This window comes from Seriola lalandi, unplaced genomic scaffold, assembly GCF_002814215.2.
Source record: "Seriola lalandi dorsalis isolate HSWRI2012SDOR001 ecotype SW California unplaced genomic scaffold, Sedor1 jcf7180002054907, whole genome shotgun sequence".
Classification (NCBI taxonomy): domain Eukaryota; kingdom Metazoa; phylum Chordata; class Actinopteri; order Carangiformes; family Carangidae; genus Seriola; species Seriola lalandi.
In genome coordinates this window covers 2,066,215-2,087,205 of record NW_019525459.1, presented here as the reverse complement: position 1 = coordinate 2,087,205, position 20,991 = coordinate 2,066,215, and the positions used below count along the sequence as shown (strand labels likewise).

Below are 20,991 nucleotides of genomic sequence, written 5' to 3'. Positions count from 1 at the left end.
CCTTACTTTACCTACAAATGCTAAATCTGCAAAAATTTTTTGATTTGGAACTTTGTACAAAAGAACCAAAGGAAGATTTAGATGCAATTCTGACCTATGTTCCACGTTAATCCATATTGCTAGATTCAGTGTAAAACAGTGCACAGGGTACACTGGACAAAACACTATCTAAAATATATTCAGAGGTCCAGGGACAGGTGTGACTGTCACTGCTGAATTTTTCTCGATGAAAAAACAATTTCAGTTTCACAGTTTATTTACAGTTCTCTTCATTTTGAGTTACTGGTATGTTTTAAGGAGTACAGGGCACGGTTTCACACATACACACATGCCTTATTTTTTCCCCACTCACACTCAGTGAAGAAGAATATCAGGGTCAGAGCCAATCAGAGGCACAGTAGGGACGGGTTGCAGGTGATACTGCCTTGCACTGATATCAAAGACATTCATGTTTTATCTGTGTGACGTGTCAGGTCATTCACTGAGTTATGCATTTGTTAACAGAGCTCATCATTCTTCACTTGTTAAGGGCAGAAAACAGTAGTTACAAATATAAGCTGGACTTAATGCTGGACTTTGTCAGGTTTTCTTCCTGTGGTACCTTAGATGAACCTTGCTGCCATACGACGGCTGCTGCAACATTTATGACAGGATGTTCTAAAAATACCAGCAGATACATCATTCATAGTAAGGCACTCTGATGTGTGTATGTATTGTGTGTACATATATGTAAACCCAGCATGGCAGCAAAAAGACAGTTGTCAAGAAGCTCTGAGTGAAGGAGGATGTTGTGGTCGTGTTTGATGTCGGATGCATGTTAATCCTTATTGCACATGTGTATGAGGTACAGTGGTTAAAGGAGCTATTTGTAAGTTTTGCTATTGCTACATAGCCAACTCTTTAACAACTGTTTACCTTCCCAGTCTAGAAGAATCTTGAGTTCAGCACCAAACTCGCCAACAGCTGTCTTGAGGGGTGGAAAGCAACCCTCTTGTTTTACTTTACTATTTCTATCACGTCTTTTCCTCTTCTGAAGTTAGCATACTTACCAGGTAGCCACAGTCCAGTCGGCCCATCTCGTCACTTTTCTGATACTGAGTCACTGTAGCGTCCAGTCTGCTCTGAAGAAGCAGCTGCACAGAGGACGTATTATAACCTCCTGTATTATAAATACAATGATATCTGACGCTTTTGTCAAGACTGTTAAGTAAATAGCTGTTAATGCTAAAATTAGCTATGTAGCAATAGCAAAACGTACAAACAGCTCCTTTAATCCTCAGCAGTTTTCTTTTACTGTTCATTAAGTTCATGTTCGTGGTGAGATTAAAGCCTTTTTCTGTACAAAACACATCTCTCCACATGTCCCCGACTACCTCCAAAAGTAGCTCAGTGGCTGAACCTCAGTGCCATGTCACATCCTTCAGGGTGCATTTAAATGCCAAGTGTGAACAGGGCTACAGATGTAAAGATTCTCAGTTCATCAGTATACCAAAGAAGACAGTCAGAAACACTGGGTGAATTTTCAGGAATGGTGAAATTAATGAAATGAAAGTATCATATCAGACAGAATTTGTCATGTATGAAGTCAGCTTCAGCCCAGAAGACACTTGTGTGATGAGAATGAGAGAATGTGTGATTAATCACCTTGACGTTCTGTGTAACCATGAAGTTCGATTAATTTTCTCCATCTCACCTGAGGCGATTGGTGTATGTGTCCACACATGTCTTCATCTTGGCCAGCAGCATCCCAACAGAGGTCTGTCCCTCAGAGTGTTCTTCATCCTCCTCCTCCTCACTCTGCCCCGGGTCTCCAGACAGAGGCAGCAGCAGAGGGACCAGGGCGGTGCAGGTGGAAATGGCCCTGAGCAGCTCCAGTAGTGCCCGGTATAAAGGCACGTGGCGCGCCATGTCCAGAACTGCAGAGAGATGAGAAGGATTCAAAGTGTAAGATGACAAAAGATACAGAGACGTGTTCACAGTATTAGGTAGGTGACACTGAGCCTGACACAGCTGCATGTTTGTTATTATGGTTGGTTGGGAACAGGGTCTGGATGTCAAAGTTTCAGTTCTGTATGAAATGTGTTTAGAGACCTGCAGCACAATAATCAGGGCTGAGTGAGAACGTTGTGTTCTACCTTTGCGACAACAACATCAACACAATTAAAGCCAACTCTGTTTGCTGTTCTACCGTTTCCAGGGTTTTTAGAAAGAGAAAACTACAGAGGACAGGCCAGGCTGATGAATTGTGCCCTGTGTAACAGTCCAAGCTCAGAAGAAAACATTATGTGTGTGTGTGTGTGTGTGTGTGTGTGTGTGTGTGTGTGTGTGTTGTCCAGCTATGCTCAGATCAGAGGAAGATGAGGGAAGAAAAACAGCAGACTGTTTGGTGATTACACTGATTGCGGAAAGAACAAGTGTCATTGAATCACGAGACAGATAGCAGCAAACTATGAGAGTTTGATACTGAAGATGATCAGATCTTCAGCCAAAGACAAATGACATGCTAACTGGTCAAAGCAGCTTGAGGGTGAAGAATGGACTCTTTCTGAAATGAGACAGAACAATAAGGAAATCGACTCTGAACTGAAGCCTCAGGGCAGAGAGCTGGACTCAGACAGGAGCAGGTTGGGGGTGTCAGAGGTGCACTGTGGAAGGAAAAAATGTCTCAATCAGGAGACAAGTGTTAAGACAAGGCAGTAAGAGCCTGTACTGGTGACATGTAGTGCGTGTGTGTGTCTGTGACAGTCTACCTCAGTAGTTTCTAAAATTCACCAACCAAACCTGACAGCTCCTACGTCTCGACTGAACTGAGGTCTGAAACACCAGGACGCGGATCGTGGCTCTGCAGCCTGAGTCAGCAGGAGGCGTTTGCCAAGTCAAGGTTCAGGCTCAGCAGCAAACACCAGCATCAGAAGAAAAACTTGCCCTTCAATGTTTTCTCTCTCTTCTTCATAATGACAACAAGACTTGATCAGTTTAACAATCACACCCTGGCTTATGTACACAAACCTCAAGTTGTGCTCACACAGGTGGTCTTCACAGGTGAAGTAGCGGATATTATGTTTCTCTGCGTCGATTGTGGGTCTCCAATTTCACTTTGACAGAATTGGCATTATACAAAAAAATCTTAAATTTTTATGGAAACCAGTCACCTAATTTCATAGCCTGCTGTGAAGTGCGTGCACTGGTGACAAAAAGCAGGGGAAGGTAGATGTAGTCCAGAGACCAGAACAACATGATGGAGCAGGCAGAGAGCTTGACGCACGGTGCACTAACAGATAAAAACTAAGAAAACACAGGTGCACTGGTACAATGTTACATTTGAACATATAACCCCAGGGTTCAGCTCCACACAGGTGAAAAGGTATCACAGAAATTATAACTAGGCAGAGAAATGCCCTCTGGGTAGTAATCAAGTGGGGAGTTATCAGGAGTGACAATGACCATGACAATTCTAACATGCAGATGTTTAGCAGGGAGTGTTTACTAACCAAATGCAGCCATGTCAGTGTTGTAAACCAAGGTAATGGACAAACATGATGATAACACTAACCAGTCACTGTAGCAAACCAATGAACACAGAACTAAGATCCAACACACTTGTTGGAAAAGTGAAAAAGTGAACTGAGAGGTCAAAGGATCACCAGTCACTGGGGTGTATTCTGTCTGCAGAAAAACTGACTGTAATCCATCCAGTAGTTTAAGTCCTGAGAGCTCTGCCTAAAGCGGCAAAAACACTGTGGAATTTCAGATAAATTCACATCTGAAGTGAATCCTGATGGTGACATTTCACTGCGAGAGGGAGGCAGAGGTTTAGAGAGAGGCTGGCTTGTGTCAATACTAAAACGAAGATGAGAAAATGTCATGAAAGGCTCAGTGTGTTGGGTTAATTTTCAGCCGTGGCCTGTCAGTTGCATCAACCAGCACTTGTCTAACCAATCAGATACAAGGGTCTGTTGAGAAACTGAGATAATTATCAACAGGCTGAGCATGTGAGCTGCATCATTTTGTGAGGGTCTGTTTAGTGTGTGTGGAGGTACTTGTGCATCCATGTGCGTGCCCTGAAGTGTCAGCCTCAAAGTAAATAGAACAGCTCTTGTTTGTGGCACCAGACTGTTTTACATTTATATTGAAATTCCCAACTCCCTACTGTCCTCCTACCAGAACCTGCACAACACTGACCTCCCCGGGCTTTAATCTGCTCTCCGGTCCTATAACTAGTGTCTGTGGATGGCGCCCAGCATGGAATCTCAATCCCTTCTACATACACCACCACAATAACTCATCAGAATGCCTCCTCCTGCTCCTGTGCCAATGTCACACTTGTTAATGAAAAAGGAAGAGGCAGGACGTCCACCCACACCTTTTAAATACATATATTTTTTTAAATAAACAAGGGGAGGGAGAAGAGGACACTACTGAAAGAGACAAAGTGAAGAATATATAGACCAAATATGTGAAGGACACAAACTGTTCATTAAGAATAAAAGTTTTGAAATTAATTTGTTCTTAAAACATAACAAGACTGTTTCAATTAAAATGATCAGCTCAACATTACCATGGGATGTTTTTTTAATGCCTTCCTGCTGGCAACAGTCAGAACCAGAGGTGTATTGTTTTCAGATTGTCTATCCCATTCTTGTGAACACAATATCTCAGTAACACCTTGAGGCAATTTCTTCAAATTTGGCACAAACATTCACTTGGACTCAAGGATGAACTGATTAGACTTTGGTGGTCAAAGGTCAAGGTCAGTGCGACCTCACAAAACAGTTTTTAGCCATAACTCAAGGCTTCACAGAAATTATACACACAAATGGTTCATATTTAATAAGACTCTGGATAAACAGGGATGTAATCTGAGACTAGTCTGAGTGGTGGAGGCAGACAACCACCAGGAGGTGATTCTAGTTTTTTTTTTTTTAGCTGTGTGGTTTCAGTGATGGCAGGTTGGATCCATCAGAATACAAATGACTTTGGTGGTTCCAAAAGTTTTCATTGAGCACCACCATGAGCTGGACTTTTGAGTGGAATGTATGACATCGACCGGAGAGGTTGCCAAAACACTTGCAACAGACAGTCATGGTCCCGAGAGGATGAATCTTACTGTCATTGGTGTCTTTTCATTTAGTTTCACTAGCTGGTTGATCATTTTGGTTTCGAGTGTCTCAACAACTGCTGGATGGATTACCATGAAACTTGATATAAACCTATATAAACTCTGGCTGATCATTCAAAGTTCAACATGGTGGTGGTCCATAAAAACATGATCCAGTTCAGTCACTTAAAAGTAAAATCAATATCTTCTTTTGAATCGCTTCTAAAAACACATTTCTTTTACTAAGTTTTTGAATACTTTTTTGAATAATTAACATATTTTTACCTTGCTTATTTGTGTTTCTGTTTTTATTGTTTTTGGTTTTTATCTTGAGTAATTTGTCTGCATGTGTTTGTTGCTTGTTTTGTTATTTTATCCTGGTGAAGCACTTTGTTGTCTCAGATTTCAATAAGTGCTATGTAAATTAACAGATAGTATAATATCACTTTAAAGCTGAACAAGAATTATCACCTCGTGCTTGGATGCGTTCACCAACCAGTCCAGTTAATTAGTGTGTGAATTCTTTACCTATGGCCAAAAATGTGCTTGGTCATAGTGACCCTTACCTTTGACTTTTGACCAACGATAATCTGACCACGATAATCTAGGCAGTTGAGTTGAGTTAAAGTGAACGTTTGTGCAAAATCTGAAAAGATTCCCTCAAGGCGTTCTTTAGATCTCAGGTGTTCCCTGTACACCTAATCACATATCCCAAGTGTTTACTCTTATTTCCAGCCTAATGACACAATAACGTGGGCGCAAGGTTTCCAAGGTAACATAAACATGTTGTTCTTAATGATGTAAAACTACGGTAACACACTTCCACAAACTCTTACTGATTTGTTGGGTACTGTTCACAACTGCACTTGCTGAGAAAATCATTTTCCCTGTTCAGTAAATAAACTCCAACTTCCCTGAAATCCTAAAGACCTCACCTTTCAGTGTTCAGTGGTGCAGAGGCAGCACTAAGAAAACGCAAAGCCTGCTCTCAGCCACAGGACAAGCAGCATGACATCCATCACAGCTATGACAGTGGTGGTATTGCTGACCTGCAGTCATCACTGTGCTGCGGACAGCGGGCCTCCACTTGCTGTGATTTAGGGCCTTCTGGGGGGCATTCAGAGATAGGTGCTATGTATAGCCATGTTGCATGCTCAGGCTGATGAATAGTTAACGGGCCTGCAGACCTGAACGTGAGAGGCTGCATGAGTTAGCATGGCATGTCAGGGGGCAGCTTGAAACTAGACATTGCAATTTCCCGAGAAATTGCGGTGGGATTGCTGCTTCTGCCCAAGCTGAAGCTAAACTGCTTTGCTGGCTGCTGAGAAAAGTCTGAAGCTGAGCTTCATTGTTAAATGCCAGCAACTAACATTTAAAATGGAGCTGCAACTAACTCTGTGCCTGTGATAGTCTTAAGTAATGGCTAAAAAGTGTATTCTGAGGTCACCATGACCTTTACCTTTGACCACCAAAGACTAATCACTTCATCCGTGAGTGCAAGTGGCATTTGTGCAAAATTTGAAGGGATTCCCTCAAGGAGATCTGGAGACACTGTATACACGAGGCCAAAATCATAATTTGTGATGTTACTGTGACCTTTGACCACTAAAATGTAATCAGTTCATACTTGAGTCCAAGTAAATGATGTGCCAAATTTGATGACGCTCCCTCAAGGTGTTCTGGAGATCAGTTCACAAAGCCAAAACTATGTGTTTTGAGGTTAGTGCGCCCTTGAACTTTGAACATTGTGCCAAATTTGAGTTCTGTCAAGGCGTTACTGAGATATCATGTACACCAGAATTGGACGTTTGTCCTAATGGATGGACAGACATCCTGAAACCAATATGTCTCCGGCTCTGGCTGTCGCCAGCATGGAGGCATAAAGACTGCCAAATGTTTGATAAACACCACAGTCTAATTAGCTGATCTGAATCAGCTCTGTCTGTCCATATGCACGTAGAGGTTACCATAGTGATCCTAAGTGCTTAATTCCAACTGAGTGAGACCTGGACTCAGCTGAGACACACCTCTCAACCTCTGGCTTGCCAATCAAAGACTATCAAATCCTATCAGCAAAAGCTAGTTTTCTGAGAAAGGAGACTCTGCTCAATGCAGTTATATAAAGTACGTGTCTCTGGAGTCAAAAGTAGCTCCAAAGTAATCTACCAATTACAATACAGTATATGTAATGTGGAGTTAGTTAGATTGACAAAATGAAAGTAGAAAATGCAGTGCTGAATGAGATTGCTGAAGCAATGCTGATGTTGCTCAAGCAATTGCTGAAGTAATGCTGAAGAAGCTGATGCAACTGCTGAAGCAATGCTGTAGTAGCTCAAGCAATACTGAAGTAGCTCAAGCAATTGCTGAAGATTAAAAGCAGAACTTGTAAGCTTGATGTTGAATGGGATGATATGGTTGAAAAATGCCTTAATTGCTGATGGAAGCAGCTCATATTTGTTTGTCTCCATTCATTTAAATTGCATAAAAAGCTTAATATTTTGAAATTTATAAATAGCAGAAAAACGTTGTATACATCCGATAATCTACAGAACAAGCTGAACGTTTTGATAGTTGAATGGTTTCTGAATGGTTACTTTCGAAAAAGTATGAAGGAGTACTTACAGACCGTGGAAAGGTGAAAAGTAAGAATAAAATATAAAGATTTAAAGAACAATAGTGTGAATGCTATTGCACAGTGATCACTTCAATGCAATAGCATTGCAGGCACTTAATTAACTGCCTGAGGCACAGTCTGATAAAAGATTTAATTGGGGTGCAGTTTCACTCAGTATATGTCCTAGTTTCTCCATGACATTATAAAAAATACTCCATGACTTTTCTAATATGTATGTCTTACTGTGCTCTGTCTAATAAAAAGTAAAGATACATGTATTTTATACCATGTAGACATCCTTTCTCACCTCTACAACAACAACAACAACAACAACATCTCATCTCAAATACTTCTTGGCCAAATAGTTAAAACCTGGAAATAACACTGCTAATCAACCACGGACTATTCTGCACTGTTATCAAATGCCAAACAGAGAAATTCTAATTAACCCCAAAACCCTGTTGTCCACTCGTGTCTCCTGCCTCACTTTTCATCCAATTTACTACCCATTCTGCCCTGTGGTCCCTTGCAAAGATGGCTGAAGATTCCTGTAATTACAGCTGACAGACTGATGTTTGGTATTTTACTGGGGGTGTAGGATGGGGGAGGGGGCATCCACACAGGGAACAGAAAAGGTTTTGAAAAGGGAACTTGTTTAGAAATTGACACCTCTATGCTGTTTATTACTGAAGATGGTGCCACAGCAGGGCTAAGAAGTGATGGGAAAACATCAGGTATTCATATCCATATTTGAGAGACAATAACAGCCAGTTTCAGTTAACTGACTGTCGGAGTAGGGGGCAGAGTCCCTGCAGCCAAAATGCAAATGCTTCAAAAATCCTCAATACCCCTGAAATTCCTTCAACATAAACATAAAATACCTCATCTTAGATAAAGCTGTTCAGCCTCTAGGTGAAACAACACTGATCATTTCAGAGCTGCTCATGATTCAGCTCCTGGGAGCATGGTTCTTCTCTAATGAGGATAGCTGTGCAAGCGCAGGATTAACACACTTGATAACTGCCCTTAATTGGCCTGTGCTGCAGTTGTTTGTGGGTGTATGATCGTCCAACAGAGTGGCCATCCTACATCATCATTGATGGAAAATTATTCATAAAACATCTCAATGTTTCCTGACTGCTGCCATCATTCAAGGAGACTGGAGAAACTGCTGAGATGCTGCTTACATGAGCCTTTACAAATGCCACCATAAATATAAGTAAAATGGTGTAAACATTTACTCTCCTATAATCAATACTTATAGCAAGTTTTCATAGCAAATCAAATAAGTGCAGAAAATATGACAGTGATTACTCCCAATGCTGAACCAACAAAGACTTGGTCCTTTGGTGCAGACTGAAATATCTCAACTACTGGAGAGACGGACAGACATTTATAGTTCCCAGAGGATAATCAATTATTAATACACAATCCTCTGACTTTCCTTTAGTGCCACCATCAGGTGAACATTTTTAGTTTTGATTGAAATGTCTCCACAACTGTTTGATGGATTACCATTGCTGGCAAATGTCCCAAGAACTAACATGGAGCCACCACCCTGTGGTTTGGGGAGCACAGATGCAAAAACCCAGGAGTGGGAGGAGTTCGAGGAATCCATGAAGAAGGACTTTTGGTTGGCATCAAGGAAGTTCTGGCAAATCTTCCGACATCTAAGAAAGGGGAAGCAGGGCTTGGCTCCGGCTGTTTTCAGCAGGGGGAGGAGAACTGCTGACTCGGACTGAGGATAATGTTGGGAAATGGGAAGGAACACTTTGAGAAGAAACTCCTGAACCCGACCAACATGTCCTCTGAGAAGGAAGCAGAGTGTGAAGACTCGGGGTTCCACAGCTCACTGAGTAGTTTCTTAACTGCCAGAGATATGAGTGAGACTTACCCCAAGTGACAGCATTTAAGTATCTCTGGGTCTTGTTTACGAGTGAGGGTAGGGTGGTGTGGGAGAATGACAAGCGGATTGGGGCGGTATCAGCAGTAAAGCGAATGTTGTACTGGACCATTGTGGGGAAGAGAGAGCCGAGTCAGAAGGCAAAGCACTCGAGTTACTTGTTGATCTTTGTTCCGCGCCTCACCTCTGGTCATGAGTCTGGGTAGTGACTGAAAGAATGAGGCTGTGAGATTCCTACACAGGGTGTCTGGGTCAGCCTTAGAGAGAGGGTGAGGAACTCAGACATCCAGTAGAAGCTCACATGTGATCCACTGCTCCTTCACATTTGAGTGAGTTGAGGTGGGTTATATGCCCCCTGAACGCCTCCCAGTGAAGGTCTTCCAGGTTTGTCCAACTGGTAGGAGACACCAGAGTAGACCCGGAAAACACTGGAGAGATTATTTATCATCGGGCCTGGGAACACCATGGGATCCACCAGGAGGAGCTGGAAAATATCACTGAGGAGAGGGACGTCTGGACTACCTTGTTTGACCTGCTGCCACCATGACCCAACCCCAGATTAAGCAATATTTCATTATTATATTTTCTCAACTTTAAAATATTCAACAGTCTCAGTATTAAAAACATAGTATTCAGTTTTAAGCAAACAAACTCTGGAAAACCGACAGTACACAGTCTACTATTTATATAAATATTATAAATATTGGACTTAAAGTCATGAGGCGGCCAAAAACATGAGACCAAGTGACTGCTAATGTATTTCCAATCCAGCTTCATGCCTGGGTAAAAAGGCCTTTTGTAATGTTACTGATGACAACTTCGTACGACTGTGTCAGGGCTGCGGGTTTGTCAGCTTATTCTTCTGCCCCCAAGTGGCAGAAATAAATAAACTTAAGGGTGATGAATGTAGCTTTAAGAGAACAGCCCACTGCACATTACTTATATTCGTTATTAAATAAACACTGGTGGAATTTGTTGTGACCACTGTGGCAGTTTGTTAATGTCTTGGTAATAACACATCCCACCCAGTGCTTCCATAACAAAGCAATTGAGACACAGGATATGACAGTTATTGGTTTGCTCCACACACCCACTGCTTCGCTCCATGAAAAACAAAGCTACGACACATTAAATGGGTTACCACAGGGCCTCAACTCATGGGTGAACAGGAAAGCTGGTGCGTGGGCTGGTTGCTGCTACAAGGGATGGGTGCCTGTTGCCTTCCCAAGGGGAAGAAGGCGTTGAGCATGCAGGTCACACCGAGTGGGTGGCTAATACTCTGACTCAAGCTCATGGCTGGACAATGTCAGGTCTCCGTGCCCCCTCTAGGGCAATGGAACAGAGGAGAGTCGCTGAAATAGTAAGACTCTGACATGTCTCCGGCAACACACAGTCTGCCTCAGTGGACACTGTAGATAATGTGCATCAAAGCAAGAATGTGTGGAGCAACTAGAAAAAGTGGCCTGAAGCTCTGTGCCATTTCAAAGCACAGAAGGAATAGTGACTGCATTTATGTGCACAAAGTATCCCTTTATAAACTGAGCTACTCAAGTACCTTAGTTTTGGGTAAATATACACTGTGCAGACATTTTAACTGGGTTACAATCAGTAGGAAAAGTTAGGCTCTCAGAAAGAAAACAAAACAATAAATAAAGAAATAAAATACATCACTATTCTATTTGTAAATGTTACTGTGATGCAGAAAAATCTTTTTAGTTTTTATTATCTGCACTAAACTTTTCTTGTTTTGATGATCTCAGCTGGACGTCCACTTCTAGCGAGAGTAGCCACAGAAGTGAATCATCTCCATTTACAGTCAGCCTGATTTTGGACTGATGAAGATCTAAACTCTGTGACCCTTTCTGCTTCATCCTCATCAACTCTTCTTCAGCCCCAGTCTCTGAGATCTTTGTTTTGAGTCCTGGTTCACATCAGCTGGTGTTTATTATGAATAACAAGTGAACAGTCCACATATTTTTCCAACCGAAACTGGATGTTTGAATGATGTTCCCAATATGGACAAGAGCAACAAAATGATTTGTGTTATTAGATAAAACAGATTGTGTTTGTTTATTATTGTAACTTAGATGAAGATCTAGATTAGAACAAGTTTATACAGAAATGGAGGTAACTCCAAAGGAATGTGTGATCAGACCACCTATCAAAATGTAATCAGGCTGCTCATTAACAAGTGAGCAGCTTAATGGCAGTGACAGTCTAAATAAGACCAGTAGCAGGGCTCATGTGTAAATGTATTTAATGTACATGTATTCATCAAAACATCAGCTTCAGCTGGTTATCACCAATAACCAGCAGATAGAGACCTGGACTGATCTGTGCAAAGATTGCAACAAACAAACACAACAATTCATTTTGAGGGTTGAAATCAGTTATGCTGCAGTCATGCCACATAAAGCCATTTTACACTGGAAAACTGAAAATGAGTCAAACAACTTATTTTAATGCAAGTTAAAAACCTTAAGAGGTGCAATTAAATGTACATACAAACTATTACTCTGTGTATTAGCGTTTTGCAGCAGACGTTTGCAGCACACCTTAAGAGACTTGAAACAACAGGATTAAGATAATGTGAGGAAGGGAGAGGGAGGAGGAGTGAGAGTGAGTCATAATGCTAGAAGAAATGAGCTGACTGGATCAGAAGCCTGTTGACATACATTTAGAACAGCAGCACAACTGCACTGACCAACACAAGTGGAAGGGAAAGCAGTTTTCCACATTTATTAACCTCAACACTGCGCATGGAGCTGAGGAGGATGGAGAAGCTGGAGTGAGTGAAGTTGTTGCTAGCGTACAGAGGTGCAGAGGGTTTAGCACAGAGAGAGGAGCAGAGCAGCTCGACTGGCTCCGTGTCTGTGTGTCTGAAGCTTTGGACATGAATATTGAACTGCATGCACAGACCCCCACATCTTTACACTGCCTTCCTCCTCCCTCTCCACTGGTCTGTCCAAACAACAGCGAGCACAGTGGAGGTGAGTTCACCTCCTTTTTAGCTTTTTCCCTTGGTTTTTTTATGTTGTTTAAGTGGTAGCTGTTTGGGTGTGTGCATGTGTGTGCGTGCGTTTGTGTGTGCACAACCAGCCCACACAGCAGTGTGAGGGGAGGAGACAACAGTAAGCGGGAGCGATGTCATTTCCCCCTCCCTCCTCCTTTTCTCCTCCTCCCTCCCTGACTCTCTCTCTCCTTCTCATGCTTTTTCTCCTTCATTGCCACGGCCATCAGGATCCATCCTCTCTCTCGCAATCATTGGTTATGCAATGCACTGTTCTTCCACGGTGACTAACTGCCGCTGGAGCCCTACCGTAACACTGCTGTCACTGGCGGTAGGTGCAGATCTATACTGCCAGCTGCTGCCGCTTCATGGGATTTTACAGTGTTTCCTCCTTCGCTGGAATATCACCTGTCAGACTCGGCTGATTCCAGGAGCAATGTGTTGGTGCCCCGCTGAGCGGAGGCTGGGTGTCACCGATACACCATCAGCTGATCCTACAGAGTCATGCACGATGCTGCCACAGGGGCTTCACTGAAGGGAAGGATGCTTCTCTGAAAGGCACTAATTGCTCCATTTCCCAGAGGGTTCTCAAACAAGCGTTGAGGGTAGGGGTGGGGGACAGGGGAAGGAGGGATTGCGTACGTTTACTAATAAACTGGAGAGGGAGGGGGAGGAATTTAGGCAAGCAGTGACAGGGAACTCAAGATATGGGGAGGATGGGAGGAAAGGTGGGGAGGTGGGAGGGGGCAAATGGGGAGAGGGTTTCTCCTCGCCCCCTAAACAGAGGCTGCTAGTGCTGTAGCAGCAGCAGCAGCAGCAGCAGCAATGCAAACCTGCTGATTAAAACCTGACTGCAAAGACTTGTGTGGGGGTGAACTTCATCTGAAGGGAAGTTTGGGGCTGGTGGGCTGAAGCTGACAGGAGGGGCTACAAACCGGAGGAACAAGGAGATATTCACTGGAGACGCCCCCCCCCACCCGTGGTAGCATGCCGCGGTTTTCCAGTGAGGATCCAAACAGCATGCTGGATGATGTTGACTTACACCTTAGACGCCTTAGGGTAAGCCTCTATACTTTATATTTATTGGGTTTGAATTTACTGGACGGCCACACCATGTCCACAGAGATCTGGATGAGGATGAAGATGATTACAACTCTGTTTACATTTAACCCCGAGCCAAGAATGATTCTGTTTACCTTTCTGCTCACACTTTCAGTTTGAGATAACAACATCTCCAGCTCCTTGTCCTCACTCTCTGAGGCTCCTTCTTATGGGGGGGGGGGCACATTTAGAACAACTACTTGCAGGGGGGGTTTGGTTAATCAATAATAGCATGTTAAAAGAGGTGGGCGGGTGTGAGGGGGCTCTAGATGACAGCATTAAATCATGCTTATTCTAACATGGGGGTGGGGGGTGGGGGGTGCTGTTAGCGTTGGCGCTGGAGGAGTGTCTGAGGATGTCGAGGATCAGGTCATAAACACAGTGTTCACACCTCCACTCTGCATGCCCATTGTTTTGTTCCATTCACAATTGATTTCCTCTGGGGGGAGGTGGGGGTGGGTGTAGTACCTGAACCCTGACCTGTGTGGGACCAGGTTTTTCTGAAAAGCTGGTAGATTAGCTGGAGGGAGAGGAGCATCCTGTTGTGTGACAGCCATCATTTTCTTTTATTCCAGATAAGTGTTCCCTTGCCAGGTTAGCTGAGCGTCAGGATCATGGGCACCACAGTCATCACCCTCGAGGACGTGCAGGTGCTGGAGGCCAAGGAGGAGCAGGAGGAGTCCATCTTGGCCATGTTGGGCATCATTGGCACATTCCTGAACCTGTTTGTCATCGTCTTTGTTTACATTTACACCACACTGTGACGTAGTAATGGATAAAACCTGCTATTATAAGACAGGACACACTGAGGTGAGCTGCAGGAGATAATTTAAACAGTGAATCTGGCATGAACATCTTCCCTGGAGAGACGAGGAGTGAACTGGACAGACTGGCTGAGGATGAATACAAAGAAGCCATATTACCAGGTCACAGTCATAAGCCGGGGAGATAACAAAGAGCTGGAGGACATGACAGGAACAGGGCCACGCTGGGACCAGGTTGAGCAGAGCCAGACAGACACCAGCCAGCACCCAGCCAGGACTGACCCGCCTAAGGTCTGACAGGAAATACAAACTTCACCTTGATCTCATTTTCTTGGACTCACTGGAAAGATGAGCCAAACAAGATGACACTGATACATTTCCATTTTTTTTACTTCCTTTTCCAGTCGGTGAGACTTTAGCTGCTACTTTCCTGAAGGGCTTTTAAGCAACATGTTTAAAAGCAGAGTGTGTGAGACGGATGGTGGGAAGCCAGTCTAGAGAAACTGTTGGTCAGTCAGACTTCAGGGCCCAACATGTTTATATTCAGGGCTTCTGTCAGAGAAATGTGGTTTTGGACAAACTCTGCTCTATCGTCATCTCCTCAGAATAAAAACAAACACATTTGTATGTAGGAGTATCCCCGCAACAACTTTAACATCATGCTGAGGATGAATTTATAGAAATTCCCCAAAAATGTGAACAGCCAGAGGGCGGGGGTGGTGAATGACTTATAATTAAACAATACAGCTGATTGACGTCTGAGGTGAACTGGGCCTTCTTCTTCTCCTGCACCTCTGACCACCGCTTCACACTGATGAATGGGGGGAGGGGGAGGGGCTGAAAGATTCTCTTGATATAATTGTTCATGTTGATTTCAGGGTAGTGTCAGCAATCTGTTTCCTGTATTAACAAGACTTTTCTAAATATTTGAATAAAGTCTAGATGTATTGTGCATTTGAACAATAAACATCAGAGCACATAACTGAGCCTCATCTGTGAGAGACCCCCCAGGAGTGAGTGTGAGAGGATCATCACCAGGTGATTTAATCACACATGGGGTGAGGTTCATGTTTTCATGTGATGATCTTTATTGCTGCATTTGGCTGCTGAGAGCCACAGACAGTGGTATGGAGGCAGCCTGACAGGCTAGTGACTGCTCTTGTTGTCTGCCAACACAAGTGGAAAAGGAAGAGAGGGTTGCAATCAGAATGGCAAACATATTCAATCTGATCCATAACACATCTCTGAGAGAACACACCATCTCCCATCCCCGCCCCCATCCACCTGAAAGCGCCTATCTGGAATGGCAATGCAGGTGGTGCTTCCACCTCATGCTGCCTCCAGTGATTCAAGTGATGGGTGAAATCCTGTGTGTCAGTTTGTGTATAGAACTCCTTTTCTGTGCACGAGGTTAAGCCCTTCTATCAAAAGCAGTCTTTTCTCACCAGCCTGGGAAAACCTCTGAAATTACAAATGAGAAACACAGTCTGAATGACACCCCCACTGTTCACACATTCATTCAGCGGTAGGAAAGCTCCATACGCTCACACAGGCCTGTCCAGCAAAGCAGGGACTGCTTCCACACAGTCTCTAGGGCATCAGGAATGATTAATCATTACCAACCAACCTCCAACAAGCCAGTCATGTTAACATTAGCTTCCAACATCATGTGCACTCCCACTCAACATGAGTGATGGACCAAAAACCATAGTGGCGCCACCTGCTGGAGCCTAGATTGACTTTAAATCTTGTTTTTCTTCATCAATCAAAAGAGGAACCATGGTGTAGAAATAACAACAAATATATAAATATAACAGCAAAAAAGAAATCCATCAGATCTGGAAAAACGTGCAAGAAATTCATTCTTCAATGGGGAAAAAATGAGCATTGTGGTGACATTCAGAGGTATTATCGCTCACTAATGGCTGTGATGGAGTGCTGGGCGACAGAGGAAATTGTAATGTATCCCAAAAGGCTTTGCCAAGACACCAATGATTCATGTGGAGCGAGGCTGACGGGGCTGAGGAGCTCTGTGGCGGGAGGGCAGACACCAGCAGAGAGAATTAAAGGTCTGTGTTCTGGTAGACAAGGTAAGACAAAAGGGCAAATAAAATGTGTTTGGGGCAGTTGGGAGAAGTGAAGCTCCAGTTGGAGATGAATTATTTTTCTCTTGGGGAGGTTGGGTGGTTTTGATTTTAATGAGTTGCAGTGAATTTGATTCCATCTAGAGGGCACAGGTGCTGGACAAATGGGCTGCCATAAAATCACATGCAGGTAAGCTTTCTATCTCCACTGCAGGCGGGCTCAGTCAATGAGTTGATTTACTACTTTACTGTCACTTGGGAATGTAAACCCAGAATTAAAAACCAGTGGAAACCAGTAAGCTTTACTGGAGTAAACTAATTTATTCCATTTTTTTCTTTAGAACAGGCTTTAATGTCCTCCAGAATGTGTACTTTGCGTGTTGGATTGTCCGGACAGTTGAATATTTCTGTTGAAAAAAGCGTCATGAAGCATTTTGTTTGATGTGACCTCAGTGGAGTGAACAGGGTATTTGGGTGAGTAAAGGAGAGCAGGTCTGTTCTTCAGGAGCCTCATGAGCCCCACACATCTGAAGGAGTGGAATGAAGAGGGATGGGTTGGTCTTTAATGATTCTACTGCCTTAATGGACACTGTAGAATATGGCTAATGATGCTTGGTTTAAATATATTATTGTAGTAATTCCCTCTAAAGGTGGTGTATGAGACAATTCATCATTAACTAATTGATTTTGTTCCCTTTAAATTGTTAAAGCTGCATAAATGGATTTTTGGCCACCCTGGGAACTCGTGTTTCAGAACGTTGTGTTTCTGACCACATCATGAATGTAAGTCAAACATTCACTACACATTTCACGCTTTTTTTGGTTTCCACCAACTCCAGAGAAGAATGATTTTTTAGCAGCTGTCAGTCTGAAGATAGAGAAAAAACAGCTGCCTGCTCAGTACAAACAGTGAGACAGAACCAAACCATGTGTCTTAAAACTAAAATAAGATAAAAAGTCTCTATAGAGCTGAGGAGCTGGTGGGAACTGATTCATTGTTAATATAAAACTATTTATCAGTGCAGACATTGTAGTTTTGCCATTGAGTTCTTTCCCACAAAGTTCATCGAAGTTCCCACTGATAATGAGAAAATTAAAAGAAATTGTGAAAATCACTGTTTTTCAGTCATGCACCTAATCCTGAGAGTTTATCTGAGAGCGAACCAATCAACACAGCCAACATGTCGCCTTTAAAGTAGCAGCACAGTATGGCTTCCATTCTAAGAGGGTATACGTTTGTTATTAGGACTGAAATGATTCTGAGAAACTCCATTAACAAAATGATCGAGGCAAATTCTTTGCATCGAAGCTTCGTTTAATCCATATGGAGTTCTTACACTGTTGAAGCAGACAACATTTGATGGAATGGTTTGGAAAATAGAGGGAGGGAGGGAAAATGGAAGCGTAGGGACCCGTTCTCTCTTTTTTATATTTTCTATTGCTCTTTAAAAAGATAAAAGTATGTCTTATCCGATTACTCAATGGAATAACTGGTAGAATATTCGATTACTAAAATAATCCATAGCTGCAGCCCTAACAGTCATAGTTCCTCTCCAACAGAACAAGTCCTTGACAGGCCAGGCTAAAACCAGCAGCTCTTTGAGTCGTGTGAGACTGCGTTCAGTGCAGAGGCTGCAGTTGCATTACTTCATGTAGAATTACCATACAATGGAGTGAGAGCAGCAAGATGGAAGGTCATAAATCTTTGAAGTGGAATTAAGATCCAGCAGAGTGCTCCCACATGGAAAACACCATCTCTGACGGGTAGAGTAGGTACTAACACACAGGGATGTTGAGCTGGATAAATGTAACACACAACACTCACTTCAAAGACAAGCAAACACAGATGAGGAGAGACCACCTCTGTGCATGTTGGATGTGTGAGAACAAGTCAATTCATAATCCCTGCTCTGCACCATAGGGTATTAAGATTGTCTCATTTTCAAACACAGGAAATGTGATAAGATTTAGACTAAATCATATTTTGTACTATGAAAAACATCTATGTGGTAAAATGTGGACATTTTGTTACAGTTTCAGATGATGAAACTGTCAATTATAGTCACACTAATAAAATCAATGATCGTCTACAGGAATTCAAACTTACCACCTCACATGTGTTGATGACATGTTGATTAATCTTGTTGATTGACTAATTCATTTGTTTGTGTATTTTTTCACAACTATTTATTCAAATGTGGCTTTCATCAGTCTTGTATGATATATCAGGTTTGGTTACACAGGAAAAGGGATAGACTGTAACTGAGTATATTCACTTCAGTACTGTAATTAAGTATAGTGTTCAGTATTCGGTTTTTTACTTGAGTATTATTTATTTTAGAAACTTAACTCCGTTACACTTAAAGACAAATATTGTTTTTTTGACTCCACTCATTTATATGAAATACTCTTGTTTTAAAGAAGAGCTTTTAGTCAGAGGAAGGAATTTTATTTCATTGTGAAAATGTGATAGACCATACACTGGGTTCATCACAGGAGAAAAACCAATCGCAATCAACTCCTCCACTGTCAGTCATGTTTCACCCTGTCAGTGTCCTAATGATGGCGACGTTAGATAAAGATGAAGCAGAAGATTCTTCACCAGAGACCATGGTCTGATCTGAGGTCCGTGTTTGAAGGTTTACAAATAAAGAAAGATTTATTTAGTTTGAAATGTTTGCCGAGTTTACCACGACTAGACTTCATCACTGACTAAAAATAGAAGAGAGACATGAAAACAACAATGGCTCCTTTTGTCAATTATGTTTTTATGTCCATGTCTCCACAAACACTGCAAAATGTTCCCAGTCCAGTTAGTGATTTTTGACAGATGAAAAAGTGAAGGCACCAACATGATGTCACAGACTGATGCTTTTTCCCATGTTATGAAGCATAAGCTCAGCCACAGTTACATAAGTCCCTCCCTGATGTGTTGGTGAGATCAAACATGGCGCAACTTTCCTGACTCCAGAGAACCGGGAGCTCTCATGTCCCAGGTCTTCATCACAGCTTAGAGCTCATGGACAACTGGCTATCATACGCGAGATACTTTTATTTGCACATAACTTCATTTAGCTGCATACAAAGGCTAATTAGCAGAATATAAAGTCATCTGTTATTGATTTGAGTGGTAAATCCATAGATTTTAAAGGAAGCTATGTCATCATTAAGGCCACTGCTTCAACGAGCATGTGACGATATCTAATCACACAACAGACTGTAAACTTCATATCACACACGCATGTAAGTGTGTGTCAGAGGCATTTACCACATAATGAGGAGCAATTATAACACTTTTTTTTTTTTTTTTAATCACTTGTTACTTAATTATGAGACCAGGGGCGAATTAGCACACATGCGCGCACACACACACAGATCCCCCTGCAAACAGCAGCTAAGCATCAGGCGCACACAGAGGTGGCACACAGTAAACTGGATCTGGCTCTGGGCTGATAAGCAAGCTCACAAAGGGAACAGCAGCATATAAACACTGACGTGTGAAAACCCTAGTGTCTCTTAGTGCATGAATTCAGCTCCATTCAAAGTCAACACAATAAGGAGCCTGACCAAACACAGTGTAAACGTGTTCACCAGCAAGGGTAGGGCCAATGATCAAACACAGAGTAAACGTGTGGGAGTGGACAGAGTCTGCTGCATCAGGACTTCACCACTGGATCACCACAGGTGGAGCAGGTTCGCAATGAACTTGCTTTTGTACATTTGGTGAATGTTACAGACATATCTGCTCTTCACCTCAATATGGTGCAGTCTATGGTGATGACACCACAAACATCAAAAACACAATAACAAAATAATTACGCAAGTGGCTATTCATGGGTTCTAACTGTTTTGCACTCAACCGAGACAAGCAGACAATTTTAGCTAATTAATGCTTTGGTTGACCTATTCGATGTAAAATACCAAGTTTTATGATGATCGAACAAACGGTAAATGAACCAATATTAGCTAAGCCCCGCCCTACGCAAAGACATTTCAGTCAATGGCGGCCATGTTTTTCGACCGATCTTGCTCATTTGTAATAGAAACGTGCCTCTCAGTCACCCAAGACTGTATACCAAATTTGGTATTGATTAAGTAAAAATTCGAAACGTTCTATTCATTTTACTGTTTTTAATGTTCTAATTAGCTCAAAATCCATATAGGTAGCCGGTACTATCACAGAGGCTTCCTGCGGAGAGGTAAATCTGAAGGTGGTGGGACTCTCGGTGTGGTGGGGGCAACCTTTCAAATTTTTTTGAAATTTTGACTCTCAATTATAGTGCCACCATATGAGGAAGCGTTTACACACCATTTGGAGTTATGATACCAATTTTCGTGTGTCTGGCTCATTCCAGCTCTCTGCAAATTGGGCAAACGCTTAAAATGGCACATATTGATGAAAAGGCACCGCCCACTT

General features: G+C 42.6%; 1 protein-coding gene and 1 long non-coding RNA gene across 9 annotated transcripts in view; one reads left to right on the top strand and one right to left on the bottom strand.

The window, feature by feature from the left end:
• The window catches only part of birc6 (baculoviral IAP repeat containing 6), a 124,225-nt gene that overhangs the window by 29,455 nt on the left and 73,779 nt on the right, over nt 1-20,991 (bottom strand). For all 8 annotated transcript variants that reach the window (XM_087169700.1, XM_087169703.1, XM_087169705.1 and 5 more), the window contains exon 65: nt 1,694-1,916. In XM_087169700.1, coding sequence (XP_087025826.1) covers nt 1,694-1,916 — 223 coding nt within the window. The remainder of the gene's footprint in view (nt 1-1,693; nt 1,917-20,991) is intronic.
• Nucleotides 13,377-15,472, top strand: LOC111672965 (uncharacterized). Its single transcript, XR_002762052.2, has 2 exons — nt 13,377-13,684; nt 14,302-15,472. It is a non-coding gene; the product is annotated as an uncharacterized LOC111672965 (long non-coding RNA).